Source organism: Apteryx rowi, unplaced genomic scaffold (genome assembly GCF_003343035.1).
Source record: "Apteryx rowi isolate R43461 unplaced genomic scaffold, aptRow1 scaffold_668, whole genome shotgun sequence".
In the NCBI taxonomy this organism is placed as follows: domain Eukaryota; kingdom Metazoa; phylum Chordata; class Aves; order Apterygiformes; family Apterygidae; genus Apteryx; species Apteryx rowi.
Genome location: NW_020450947.1, coordinates 232,683 through 247,752, shown reverse-complemented (window position 1 = coordinate 247,752; position 15,070 = coordinate 232,683). Strand labels below are relative to the sequence as shown.

Below are 15,070 nucleotides of genomic sequence, written 5' to 3'. Positions count from 1 at the left end.
GCCCTTGACAAACAGACTTAAATTTAAATTGATTTCCACTGAGCTCAAAGTCTGCCTGCTGCCATCTCCAAACAGCACCCTAACCTTCTACTCATATCCCAAGTTGTCCTGGAACCTATCACTCCTTCCACCATTTTGAGTCTAAATAGCTCAAGGAACATGATTGCTGGCTCTTCCCCTTCCAAATTTAAAATCTCACTTACGCTCTGAATACGTGAGCAGAAAAGGGCAGAATCTAAAGAATCCCATTTGTGTTCTCCAGCAATTTTCCAAGCCCTGTTTTTGACCCATGCTGCACCAGAAAGCCATATCCTCCAGGCAGGTGCATTGAACCTGTCCAACACAGCCACAATCTCAAAAAGCTTCTGGTTCTCACAAAATCATGGCAAGGACACAATATAGAGCACACGCACCAAGAGCCAAAAGAACAAAGAAGTAGACCAGCAGAACAGCACAGAGCACCTCAGTCACAGACAAAACTGGAGGCAATATGGGTAAGAGTCCTTGAACACAGCCTCCACTTGAGACATGCCCCTTTTAGGGGAAAAGGGACCAAATTTGGGTTGTGTAAGCTAGTTACTCAGCAAGAGCATCTGGCTGACACCACCCACATCTTACGATATGACATCAATTTCTGACTTCGATAACTTGGGAAACGAGGTGATGGTACCAGGGGATGATGCTATTCTTCTCTCAAACACTCAAAGTACAGGTTTCAAATAGGGAAAGCCAGAAAAGCAGAGGAGACCCAGGACCTGCCTTACCGAATCCATTTCAGGAATCGGCAGCTGAGCTTACTACTGCTCTCTGAACAGTCAGAAAGGTCCTGCACCAGAGGGGACACATTAAACTAGTGAGGGAACGTATCTTTCCTGAAACAGGCTACAATTTTAGATTGTACCTTGTTAGTGTCTACCTGACTCCCAGCTATAGGTTGCCTTGATAGTTACTTTCTACACCAAATATCCGGGAGCAACTGCTTCAAGAACCAAAACCATCCCTTCTCCCATCTCAAAAGCCCTATGGATGAGAAAACAGCATAAAAATAAGAAAATACTTCACTACAACAAGCTACACACACATAAAGTAGAAAAAAGTAGCAGCTACAGCATTTTCCTGCAAGACACAAGTGCATGAACATAACTGCTGTACAAACCCTTGACTTAGTTCCAACTCTTATTATGAACTGCTTGAGCTATATGAGTTACTGTCTCAGAACAAAAGCTCAATTTCATTGGGTCACGCTACTAAAGGAGAAAAATTGAACCTTGAGGTGGAAAGCAGCAATTCAGGAATGCAGAAGAAATCCACGGGTTCCCCCATGCTGCATAATCTATGAGTAGGAAGTCAAGCAAAGGAGGCAGGAGACCTGCATGGATGAGCAAGGAGCTCCTGGCAAAACTCAACCAGAAGAAGGAAGTCTACAGAAAGTGGAAAGGGGGACAGGCCACTTGGGAGGAATATAGGAACGTTGTCAGAGTATGCAGGGATGCGACGAGGAAGGCTAAGGCCCGTTTGGAATTAAATCTGGCAAGGGATGTCAAGGACAACAAGAAGGGCTTCTTCAAATACATCAGTAGCAAAAGAAAGACTAGGGAAAATGTGGGCCCACTGCTGAATGGGATGGGTGCCCTGGTGACAAAGGATGCAGAGAAGGCAGAGTTACTGTATGCCGCCTTTGGTTCAGTCTTTACTGCTCAGGACAGCCCTCAGGAATCCCAGACCCTGGAGACAAGAGAGAAAGTCTGGAGAGAGGAAGACTTTCCCTTGGTCGAGGAGGATTGGGTTAGAGATCATTTAAGCAAATTTGACACCCACAAATCCATGGGCCCCGATGGGATGCACCCACAAGTGCTGAGGGAGCTGGCAGATGTCATTGCTAAGCCACTCTCCATCATCTTTGAAAGGTCATGGAGAACAGGAGAGGTGCCTGAAGGCTGGAAGAAAGCCAGTGTTACCCCTGCCTTCAAAAAGGGCAAGGGGAGGACCCAGGGAACTACAGGTCAGTCAGCCTCACCTCCATCCCTGGAAAGGTAGGTGATGGAGCAGCTCATCCTGGAAGCCATCTCTAAGCATGTGGAGGAAAAGAAGGTGATCAGGAGTAGGCAGCATGGCTTCACCAAGGGGAAATCATGCTTAACCAATCTGACAGCCTTCTGTGATGGAATGACTGGCTGGGTAGATGAGGGGAGAGCAGTGGATGTTGTCTCCCTTGACTTCAGCAAGGCTTTTGACACTGTCTCCTATAACATCCTCATAGACAAGCTCAGGGAGTGTGGGCTAGATGAGTGGACAGGGAGGTGGATTGAGAAGTGGCTGAATGGCAGAGCTCAGAGGGTTGTGATCAGCGGCACAGAGTCTAGTTGGAGGCCTGTAGCTAGCGGTGTCTCCCAGGGGTCAGTACTGGGTCCAGTCTTGTTCAACTTCTTCATCAATGACCTGGATGAAGGCACAGAGTGCACCCTCAGCAAGTTTGCTGATGAGACAAAACTGGGAGGAGTGGCCGATACACCAGAGGCTGTGCTGCCATTCAGAGAGACCTGGACAGGCTGGAGAGGTGGACGGAGAGGAACCTCATGAAGTTGAACAAAGGCAAGTGCAAGGTCCTGCACCGAGGGAGGAATAACCCCACACACCAGTACAGGTTGGGGGTTGACCTGCTGGAAAGCAACTCTGCCAAGAAGGACCTGGGAGTGCTGGTGGACACCAAGTTAAGCATGAGGCAGCAAGGTGCCCTTGTGGCCAAGAAGGCCAATGGTATCCTGGGGTGCATCAGGAAGAGCCTTGCCAGCAGGTCGAGGGAGGTGATCCTGCCCCTCTGCTCAGCCCTGGTGAGGCCACATCTAGAGTACTGTGTTCAGTTCTGGGCTCCCCAGTACAAGAGGGATGTGGTACTACTGGACCAAGTCCAGCAGAGGGCTACAAAGATGATTAGGGGACTGGAGCATCTCTCCTATGAGGAAAGGCTGAGAGAGCTGGGCCTGTTTAGCCTGGAGAAGAGAAGGCTGAGAGGAGATCTTATCAATGTGTACAAGTATCTGAAGGGAGGGTGTCGAGAAGATGGGACCAGACTCTCTTCGGTGGTGTCCAGCGACAGGACGCGAGGCAACAGGCACAAACTGAAACACAGGAAGTTCCATCTGAATATGAGAAAAAACTTCTTCACTGTGAGGATGACAGAGGACTGGAACAGGTTGCCCAGAGAGGTTGTGGAGTCTCCTTCTCTGGAGATATTCAAAACACGCCTGGATGCAATCCTGTGCAATGTGCTCTAGGTGACCCTGCTTGAGCAGGGGGGTTGGACTAGATGATCTCCAGAGGTCCCTTCCAACCTCAGTGATTCTGTGATTCTGTGATCTATTTAATCCCACAAGGTCTCAGAAGGCAAAAGGCTTCAGTAGAAGCAGAACATTTCTACAGAATCTCCTCTAATTTAGAGAAGTTGTATCCTTGCTGCATTTTAGCCACACAAAACCAGGGTCCATACCCTCCATAGTTTAGAAACTCTGTAAAACACATCAGTGACCTGCCTAATGCTCTCCTGCCTGTACTTGCATAGGAATCTCCATTGAATGATGAAAGGCAGCAGGACCCCAAGGGTAGAAAATGCCCAGGTGTTTACTGAATGAAAGGCCATGTTTCCAGGAATGCATTAGTCTTCAGTAGAATGAATCAGTGTTCTGCAGCTGGAAGAGGTTTGGGTCATAACATGCCAGAAACTGCAAAGAGGCTTCATATTTAGAGCTGTGGATTAAATACTGGCTACTTGGTCTTCTCACTTTGCAGGTTCTGCTCACAGCTCCTTGTCCAGAATCAGCCAACAGTCTAGCAGACAGCAAATACACAAAGGAGTAAGAATCCAAAAAAGTAATGCTATCAGTGCTAGCGGAGACTGCTGAGGTGGAGGGAGAGGTGTCAGATGGTATTCCTGCAAGAACTTCCAACACTCAAGAGCTTGGCAGAGCTGCATGAGATTCATCCAGCAAGGGTCAGAAAAGCAGGACATGCTAAAAGACTTACAAGACTTGAGTGTCCTACTGAAACAACTCAGCCACCCAGCAGCATTCCTCACCACAGGTAATCTCAACTAGCATTTTGCATGTTCTGTAGAACATGTCCTCCTCCAGGACTAGAGGCCAACACTCCCTTGGGCCTTTTAGTTACAGGCTTTAATTTTGGAATCCAAATTTATTTTGCCCCAAATAAGGGGCAAAAGTTAAGAATTTTTAATTTAAAAAAGTCTAAATTTAAACTGAGTTTAAAAGTTTAAACTAGATTTAAAAATTTAAACCAAGTTTAACATTCTGAAAAAACATACAGCATGAGATCAAAAAACACCTGTAAGAACTGCTAAACAGAGGAGGACTTAGAAAAATCCACAGCCTACCACCCTAACAGGTGTCCAATCAAATCCAAGCCTATAAACTAACAGCAAACTAAGGATAGCACAGCTGCTTTTACAGAGAATTTAATCACAGGATAATCACCAGTCTCTCCCACTGCAAGCCACTGTCTATAGCCATTTTGTTGAGGGAGGGTGGGGGGTTGGGTTTTTGTTGTTTTTGTTTGGGTGTTGTTGTTTGGTTTTTTTTGAGATTGACTGCCAATCAACAAGGCAGACAAAGCTCTAAATAGAAGACACATATAAGAGGAAGGCAAGAAATAAGAGTTCAGAAAGTACAATTGCTTGACTAATATTCTGGAGTCCGGATGAAACCCACTAGCCCACCTTGTGTATTCCCACACATCAAAATAGGGAAATTTAGACAGATTATGGGACAGAGCCCCAACTTCCTTTCTAGAGATACTCACATATATTGCTCCTAACTGGGTCCTGTCTGCATCAAAGAGCTGGTAGTAATGTTGTACGAAGCTGGACCCAATCTGCTCCCAGATAGGCTTGTCTCCCATTCTGAATCCTCACCCAAAGCCAGTGACTGTAAAACAAACAAACAAAAAAATCAGCAGAGAGAACAATCACAAATAAGCATAGTATTTGGCTTGTGTATTAAACAGAGGTAAACGCAGACCCCTCAGACAGCCAGAATTTGCTGAAGTACGGCAATTGGAAGAAGTATGGCAATCCCTCAGACAGGTATTTACTGGAGCAAGTCCAGCAAAGGGCCACAAGGATGATTAAGGGACTGGAGCATCCTTCATGGGAGGAAAGGCTGACAGAGCTGGGATTGTTTAGCCTGGAGAAGAATAAGCTCAGGGGTTATCTTATCATTATCTATAAACATCTCATGGGTGGGTGAAAAGAGAATAGAGCTGGACTCTTTTCAGTGGGGGCCAGCATCAGGACGAGAGGCAACGGGCACAAACTGAAACTCAGGAAATTCCACTTGAACACAGGAAAATGCTTCTTCATTGTAAAGGTTGTTGAACACTGGAACAGGTTGCCCAGAGAGGTTGTGGAGTCTCTATCCTTGGAGATATTTAAAAGTTGATTGGACACAGTCCTGGGCAACCTGCTCTACCTGACCCTGCTCGAACAAGTAGGTTGGACCACATGATCTCCAGAGATGCTTCCCAACCCCAACAATTTTGTGATTCCTCATATATTTCACCAGCCACAGATCACTCTGAGGAATAAAGTGTCCTTTCAGTGGTATACAATAGGAGTTAATTCACTTCCACTAGCTTTTTGCATAACACAAGCTTACTTTAAGACCTGCTTTACTCTTTCATCCTGCCAATAAGGCTGAAGTATACTTGACATGCATCTTTGAAGCTGTAGTAATTTAAAGATGCAAATCCTGATTTTTCACTGTCCTGAGCATCTGCAGTTCCCAGTGAAGGTACTGGGAGCTCAGAGGTATCGAACCCTTCTGAAAAATCAGTCCCTACTATTTTTGAGAATTAAACATATGTCACGTGCACCAGTCCAAACAGGTCCAGATCTAGAAGTTATCATGCAAGATCAGTACAGACAGCAACTCTACATTCCCATAGAACTTTTCAAAAACAAATTCGTTTTTTCTTTATCCTGATCCATCTCTAAAAGACCTCCCAAGCTGAAGAATTGTGCTGAAGTCAAAACACAAAGAAAAAAAATGTTATGCTTAAAAACCATTACATTCCATTTTAAGGTCTGAGTTTATTTCAAGAAAACTAAATTATTCTGGATGAAGGTCAAGATCTGCCAGTCCCTAGGCTCTTTCTGCAATACCTCACCAGGAACCCTCGAACTATCAGTCTGTATTGCACTGCAGGGCTAGAAAGTATGCAGGACGTGAAATTCTGTTTTTGAACACAAGACATGACAAGTTATTCTGGGCTCTTTGGATGTCAATTACTCACACAGTTGTGTGACAGTGTGGTCATCCCTTCTGAGAAAGAGATGTTTTGTAGCCTGTGAAGGAAAAGCTCTGCAGGAAGAGCCTTGGTTGTAATGATGTGCCACAAAACCAAGCTACAGACTCCGCGGTTTTTGACACACAGCTGATGATAGCTGAAGGCTTGTTCTCAAGTGCACCTTGGAAATTTATTTTGTCCAGGGATGAAAGACTGAGGTCAGAAATGAACTTGTGAGAAACATACTCGTCCTGTCTTTGAAACAATTTTAATCTAACATCAACTTTCTAGGCAACATGGTCAGCATCAAAACCAGTAATCCTGTATGCTAAAGTAGACCAGAAAGTCACAGACTTACTGCTATTTAACTAATCTTTGAACTGGTCCAGAAAGTCTACAATACACAGTCTGGAATAACAATCAGCATTTGTCCCATGAATATTTGCAATACATGACTCAGTCTGAAGAAGTTTTACCCAACAGGGTCACTCTGTGAAAACAGATCACAAATTGAAAAATCCATCCAAGTGCAACAGGGTAAAAAACAAACAAAAACCCAAACAACTCAAACTCACTTCTTTACAGGAGAAAAGTTATATCAATTGCATAACCATTTTTGCCACATATCAGCCTAACCTGGAACAGACATGGCAATAAATAACTTTGGCCTGTATTAAAGGATTCATTTTGTAAGAAAATTTCCCTAAAACCACTTCATAGTATTCAAACAGCCTTCATCCTAAACCTCAAAAGACTTATCAGAAGCCATGCTGGTGTGAAAGAGATCTAGGCTGTGCCTGAGCAATGGAAGTATACGTTGCCAGCGTATCTCCCCAGCTGTAACAGACTTATCACACTACAGAACTGTGAAACTCTTTAGATCCTACACTTGCATTTGGGAAAGTTAAGTTTCAAGAACATACCAAATAATCCCATGGGAACTACATCTACATGAACCCACTGTAGTAGCCCTTTAGTTTCACCTACAACCAATAAAGAACAGGAACATGCAATAGGGTACTTTCATAACACACTCTTGCCATCTCCAAGTTTCACGACAGACCTACAAAACACCTTCCAGAAAAAGGCCCAGGATTTAGAATTCTGCACAAGTCTAGTGGACATCCAAAGTTATGGTCTCCAAGATGCTGGTATCATCACAGAATCACAGACTGGTTGAGGTTGGAAGGGACCTCTGGAGATCATCTAGTTCAACCCCCCTGCTCAAGCAGGGTCACCTAGAGCATATTGCACAGGATTGCATCCAGGCGGGTTTTGAATATCTCCAGAGAAGGAGACTCCACAACCTCTCTGGGCAACCTCTTCCAGTCCTCTGTCATCCTCACAGTGAAGAAGATTTTTCTCATATTCAGATGGAACTTCCTGTGTTTCAGGTTGTGCCCATTGCCTCACGTCCTGTCGCTGGGCACCACCGAAAAGAGTCTGGCTCCATCCTCTTGACACCCTCCCTTCAGATATTTGTATACATTGATAAGATCTCCTCTCAGCCTTCTCTCCTCCAAGCTAAACAGGCCCAACTCTCTCAGCCTTTCCTCATAAGAGAGATGCTCCAGTCCCCTAATCATCTTTGTAGCCCTCTGCTGGACTTGGTCCAGTAGTACCACATCCCTCTTGTACTGGGGAGCCCAGAACTGAACACAGTACTCTAGATGTGGCCTCACCAGGGCTGAGCAGAGGGGCAGGATCMCCTCCCTCRACCTGCTGGCAASRCTCTTYCTGATGCACCCCAGGATACCATTGGCCKTCTTGGCCACAAGGGCACMTTGCTGCCTCATGCTTAACTTGGTGTCCACCAGCACTCCCAGGTCCTTCTTGGCAGAGTTGCTTTCCAGCAGGTCAACCCCCAACCTGTACTGGTGTGTGGGGTTATTCCTCCCTCGGTGCAGGACCTTGCACTTGCCTTTGTTCAACTTCATGAGGTTCCTCTCCGTCCACCTCTCCAGCCTGTCCAGGTCTCTCTGAATGGCAGCACAGCCTCTGGTGTATCAGCCACTCCTCCCAGTTTTGTCTCATCAGCAAACTTGCTGAGGGTGCACTCTGTGCCTTCATCCAGGTCATTGATGAAGAAGTTGAACAAGACTGGGCCCAGTACTGACCCCTGGGAGACACCGCTAGCTACAGGCCTCCAACTAGACTCTGTGCCAGTGATCACAACCCTCTGAGCTCTGCCATTCAGCCACTTCTCAATCCACCTCCCTGTCCACTCATCTAGCCCACACTTCCTGAGCTTGTCTATGAGGATGTTATAGGAGACAGTGTCAAAAGCCTTGCTGAAGTCAAGGGAGACAACATCCACTGCTCTCCCCTCATCTACCCAGCCAGTCATTCCATCACAGAAGGCTGTCAGATTGGTTAAGCATGATTTCCCCTTGGTGAAGCCATGCTGCCTACTCCTGATCACCTTCTTTTCCTCCACATGCTTAGAGATGGCTTCTAGGATGAGCTGCTCCATCACCTACCTTTCCAGGGATGGAGGTGAGGCTGACTGACCTGTAGTTCCCTGGGTCCTCCCCTTGCCCTTTTTGAAGGCTGGGGTGACACTGGCTTTCTTCCAGCCTTCAGGCACCTCTCCTGTTCTCCATGACCTTTCAAAGATGATGGAGAGTGGCCTAGCAATAATGTCCGCCAGATCCCTCAGCACTCATGGGTGCATCTTATCAGGGCCCATGGATTTGTGCATGTCAAGTTTGCCTAAATGATCTCTAACCTGATCCTCCTCAACCAAGGGAAAGTCTTCCTTTCTCCAGACTTTCTCTCTTGCCTCCAGGGTCTGGGATTCCTGAGGGCTGTCCTGAGCAGTAAAGACTGAACCAAAGGCGGCATACAGTAACTCTGCCTTCTCTGCATCCTTTGTCACCAGGGCACCCATCCCATTCAGCAAAGGGCCCACATTTTCCCTAGTCTTCCTTTTGCCACTGATGTATTTGAAGAAGCCCTTCTTGTTGTCCTTGACATCCCTTGCCAGATTTAATTCCAAACGGGCCTTAGCCTTCCTCGTCACATCTCTGCATACTCTGACAACGTGCCTATAGTCCTCCCAAGTGGCCTGTCCCCCTTTCCACTTTCTGTAGACTTCCTTCTTCTGGTTGAGTTTTGCCAGGAGCTCCTTGCTCATCCATGCAGGTCTCCTGCCTCCTTTGCTTGACTTCCTACTCATAGGGATGCACCGCTCTTGAGCTTGGAGGAAGTGATGCTTGAAGATTAACCAGCTCTCTTGAACGCCCCTTCCTTCTAGGGCCCTAACCCATGGGATTCCTCCAAGTAGGTCCCTGAAGAGGCCAAAGTTTGCTCTCCTGAAGCCCAGGGTTGCAATCCTACTTATTGCCCTGCTGTCAAACATGTCAATACACTATCCTCCCTCTGTCGTTCTCACCCCTCCCACCAAATTCTTGATGTGCCACAGGCTAGGATTTGTCTCTTGCTTTCAAGACAACCCCCTTACAATCTGTGTTCCCTAATACCATCCTCTCTACATTTTAGACCACATGAGAGAGGAAAAAAAAAAGTAACTAAACTTGTAAGAACTGATTTCAGCTTGCATGTAGCTAAGCTCCTGCAGCACAACCCTTCCTTCCATTCACAGGTGACAGAGATGCATCTCTGCCTGCCATGTGCCACAGAATAGTCCTGGCAAACATGTCCAAAACTGGAGAGCAGTTTGGGCTATGATCAGCAGAAGTGGATAGGCCTTATGTTGCTCTCCCAGCACTTGGGATGACATCTGCCACATCCCTTCTGATTTGCCCCTGAAGAGGAGGATCACCTTAACACTATCTCAAGAGTCCTGGGGAAAGTAGCCATCTACTCTAACCCCATAAAAGCTTTTTCTCAGATTTTTATTCCTCAAGCCTCCCTTGTAACCTTCTCTCTGCACACTGCAACATGCTGAGTGACATCTAGCTTGTCCACACCTCAGAAACACCTATACTTTCCTTATTTCCTCACTTTCCTATCATGCCCAAGCACAAGGCTTACCATCAGAAGGGGAAGAACCCCGATGGGACAGCTCACAGTTTGAGCTATTCCATGGCCCAGCAGGGACATAAGCTAGAAATTCCTCCATGAAGCAGCAGTTCCAAGCATGCCCATGGCATAGTTCACAGGTCCTCTGAAACATGCGCTTTCTGTGGTGATGAAGAAACCCTGGATCACATGACTGTGCCAGGCTGTAGTTCCCTTTCTCAGCTCCTCCAGAATCTCTTGTAGATTTAAAAAAAAAAAAAAAAAAAGAATGCAGCATCTGCTCTATTTGAGGTGCTTACTGAGCCGCAGAACCTCCTTGTAAATCTACTTTGGTAATGCTTACCCTGCCATTAAGAGAGGATTCTTATGACTTTTGGGGGGAAAACAAAGTACTTGTATTTAGTTTTGAAGTCTGCTGCTTCCATTCAAGATCTGAAGGTACCTAAAGGTATATAGTTTGGAATGGTAAGGACAGTGGTTGTGGTGGAAACCATCATAGGTACAACTGCACCACTATGAACTTGGACGATAAATACCAGACACCCTTCTTAAACATTCAAGAGCAAATCTAGTTGCAGATAACCATGTTAAACAGCCAAGCACCTAACAGCAAGCTGAGCTAGTACATAGCAAACAACCACCAGCTTATTCTCTTGAGGCTAAAAAAGGTTAGCTTTTTCTAAATGAAGTCTTTTTTTCATACACCATGTGTATTTACCCTTAATAGCTCACTAGACCATCATATCAACCTGAGATTAAGTTGTATGCTAGTACCGCATCTCATCTAGACTTGGCCCTTGAGGCACAACACCCTCTCACTCAAGCACCAGATGCCTTCTGTTTATCCTGAAACTTTGAGAAAGCCTTTGCTTTATGACTGTAAGAAATTAAAGGATATTTATTTTAAATACAAGAAGTAGGAGAATGGTTTCTGAAACTAAAAATTAGTATGTTAGCTCACAAAGAAATTTGTATTTGGGCAGGTCAAAAAACATTAAATAAAAATCAGTATAAATTTGCCCAGTTATAATGTTGATTTTGCCACAGAAATGAGAACCAAACTTAAAAAATGCTGCTGAAATTAGTGATCCTTCATTAATTTTTTGTTATGATCTTGCTTTTTTCCCTGTGCTATTCATATATGGTTTTGCTTAACATCTTCTTCCTCCCTGTCCCCCTGCCAAAAAGCAATTTTTTCCCCCTTTTCTGATTTGCCTCCTTTTACTCCACACCGTTTTCTGCATGTCACCACAGGTTTAAGCAGCTTAGAGACATACTAGAAAGAACAAAAGATAGGAAAGATCTGTGTCATCGAGCCCAGTGCCTTTAAATCAGATACAGTCCATATCAAATTGTATTGATATCTTTTAATAACAGCCTGATAAATGCAAGTGTAATATAAAGGGCTTTCATCAACCACTGAACATCTGTTCCAAAGCTAGGAAGAATGCATGTGTTTTGATGTTTTCAAACATGAGGACAACACATCTGCCTCAGAGCCATCACGCTCAACTCTATCCATTGTTCATTCTAAGTTTGGTTACAGGGGCAAGGACATACAGTTAATATTAAAACTGGGTAAAAGAATGGTATCAATAAGCTCAAAAACACAGAAAATGTGGCATTGTCTATCCTTTTAGAAACACCTGCTAAAAGTTACCACTGCATATTCATATACATTTGACATCTAACATTAATTTACCATGGAAAAGGAGACAGCTTCATTAAGCCAATTTAATTTTTTCCTTTCTCACTTCAAACCAAACCTACCTCACTGCCTCCACTTAAGAATGTCCCAGCCCATTTGATTAACAGTTTCTTTCCAGAAGCACAGTAGCAATGCTGAGCTACCAATGTGCTTCAGATGGAGTATAATACTTTAACTCACATTACTTTTTAAATGTCTTGGAACCTGCTCATATTAGACAATTTATCCCCATCTTGAATACCACCTGGCAGTCAGTGTTCAAATTGAAATCCATATCATTGCAAAACAGCAGCAGTTGCCAGCAGCTCTCTAACAGGTACGTGCTGATGCCGCAGAATTAGGCTCACTACTCTAGAGGGGACTTTCCCCTAATGATGTCCAAAACAAATTTTCCAATATCTTTGCCAGACCACACACCAGCATATCCTCAAGCATATTCTCCTGACCTCTACACATCACTCACTGAACTTCCCACAATTCCCATCCTACATGGTGATCCATGGCACACAGCCTGTCCCCAGCCTCCTCATTCCATGTTCACCCCACATACAGCACAGCACTTCTTTAAGACTCACTACCGCACTGCCACTGTTGCATATTTCCTTGGGCTACATAGCAATCCTGATCATACAGCAATACTCCTGTGTTCAGCATCCTGCAATACAGGAGATGGAAGGATACTCTACACCATGCAGGGCTTTCGAGTTGCCCATGACATCAGGCTTTCCTACCTACAATCAAGCCCCCCAACCCCCCCAACATGAACAGGACTTCCACATAGCCCCACAATCATGGCAGCACAGCCCCCCACCATTTATACTGCTCAGTTGCTGCTCAACTTTGCCAAATTGCCCAAGACTACACTACATCCTGAAGCCTTTCCCTTCCCCCACAGGCTCCTCAGCTTTATGTCCAGTGCCACCAGCCATACTGGTCCACAGGTGAGACAACTGCCTTAATTAGCCTCTCCCCCTCATCTGCTTCAGCATGTGGCAGATGGCACCAGTAACACATGGAGCAGCATGCCTGCCCCAGACAGTAGTAGCACCAAGGAGGAAAGAAAGAAAGAGGGAGACTGGAAGAGAAAGGAGCCTTCACATGGCTATGAACCATCCAGAATTAGACTGGGGTTACACTGTCCTTAGGCAGCAGATTTTTTATCCACAATATACAGAAACAGAATCTTTGCCATTACTTGACATGGCTTAGGTATTCATATCTAGGCTTCTACACTCATCCCACTTCCTTCCCTGCCTTCTTAATTCTGGACTTTAGAGTTCAGGAGGAACACACGAGGACTGCTCAGGACTCCTAAGGGGACCACAGTCCTCAACCGACCAATTTCTGTAAAAGTTTTGGTTGATAACTCTTCCCATTGCTACCTTCAACAATCAAGATACCATGAAACAACCTAAAGATGATTCTCAGTCAGCACACTGCTACTTGAGTGGAAGGATTGATTTGATGCTGCATCACCAGAGGTACTTGGAGCTGTAACTTGAGAAAAGCCATCTTTTTTATTTTGACAGAAGGAGAAAGGGTTGCCTGCTAACAGACAAAAAAACGAACAAACAAGGAAAGCCCCACAAACCCACAGATCACCTTCCCTGAAACATTTTATGGGTTTTTTTTTTTTTTTGGGGGGGGGGGTGTTTGTCTATACACTTACTGCATTATCACACTTGGGCATGTTAGCTTAACTGCTATCAATAAAAAAAGAAGTCTTTTTGAATCAAAGCATGGGAGACTTGCACTACTAAGAAATCCTACATTTTCTGAAAATGCCAACTAAAACTATCATTTAGATACAAGCAATAGCATAGTGTAATGTAAATTGCTAAAGAATATTAAGGTAGACTCACAGGGATTTCCACACACACAAAGAAAGCATTCAAAGAATCAAAAACAACCATCACGAGCAAATAAGCTAAGTAAAGACTTTCTGATCTGTGAGGTTGACCATTTGAGAACATCAGGAAAGAAAACATAGCATTTAAAGACAAAAGCCTCAAATGACACATTTTAACATGCTAATGAAGACAAGGAAAGAAAATATTTGCCTATTATCCAGTTACTGAGTATGATTACACTACTTCCACAAGTAATTTGAACATCTCTAAACCACATTCCCAGAATATTAAAGCTGACTCCACACAGCACTGCACCAAAGTTAATAAACTTTCTCATGGCTGAATAGAAAAATGTCAAGCTGACAGGTTGTTTTCTGGAAAATTTGATACTCAGTGTAACAAGAGAGCACCAATGCTCTTTAAATTGGTGGTATTGGTCCAAGGGTACATGCAACTCCATAGCAAACATGATTAGGCTACCAGTCACTGCACCCTTCCCTATTCATTAACATGAGCAAATAAAGACAATAAAAGAACTCAGTTGTTTCAGTTCCAGTTGGTCATGCAATTTCTACCATGTTCATACCACTTAAATTTATATCTATTTTTGATGGCTCAGAATAAAAGTAGTGAGCTAAAGACTCTTTCCTTCAATCTCTTTTCTATTGCCACTAAGACTTAAAAAGAGAGGAGCTCCTCTTGGGCACACTTTCTAGGAACCCAATGGAACCAGCATCACAGGATTAATCAGTCTCTCAAGCAGCTCATGTAATAACTTACACTAGAAATCATTTGAATAGATCATCTTTCATTAGCAAAGGCACATGCTGTCAACAGGAGAAGAAACTAAACAAATTATCAGAAAAATCACAGACTTATTCAGGTTGGAAGGGATCTCAGAAGATCTCTAGTCCAACCTTTTGCTCAAAGTATGGGCAGCTGGGAGATCAGACCAGCTTGCTCAGGCCTTTATCCAGTCTAATCCTGAAAACCACCAAGGATGGAGACTGCATAACTTCTGTGGACAACTTGTTCCAATGCTTGACCATCCTCATGGGGAAAAGGTCCTCCCTTACATACAGTCAGAATCTCTTATTTCAGCTTCTGTCCCTTGTCTCTTGTCCTCCTGCCATTCACTGCTGTGAAGAGCCTGGCTCTGTCTTCTTGCTAATCACCCTGTAGATACTGAAAAGCTGCAATTAAGTCACATTCCACCTGCCCACTTCCCCTC

At 44.5% G+C, this 15,070-nt stretch overlaps 1 protein-coding gene across 7 annotated transcripts in view; it reads right to left on the bottom strand.

Moving 5' to 3' along the window:
• Positions 1–15,070, bottom strand: part of NUTF2 (nuclear transport factor 2) — a 39,556-nt gene that overhangs the window by 17,797 nt on the left and 6,689 nt on the right. For 5 of the 7 annotated variants that reach the window (XM_026085410.1, XM_026085415.1, XM_026085412.1 and 2 more), the window contains exon 2: positions 4,813–4,937. In XM_026085410.1, the coding sequence (XP_025941195.1) occupies positions 4,813–4,911 (99 nt within the window). In that variant the 5' untranslated portion in view covers positions 4,912–4,937. Of the gene's footprint in view, positions 1–4,812; positions 4,938–8,218; positions 8,247–10,293; positions 10,315–15,070 lie in introns of those variants that run through there. The other 2 variants (XM_026085413.1, XM_026085411.1) reach the window with 2 other exon arrangements.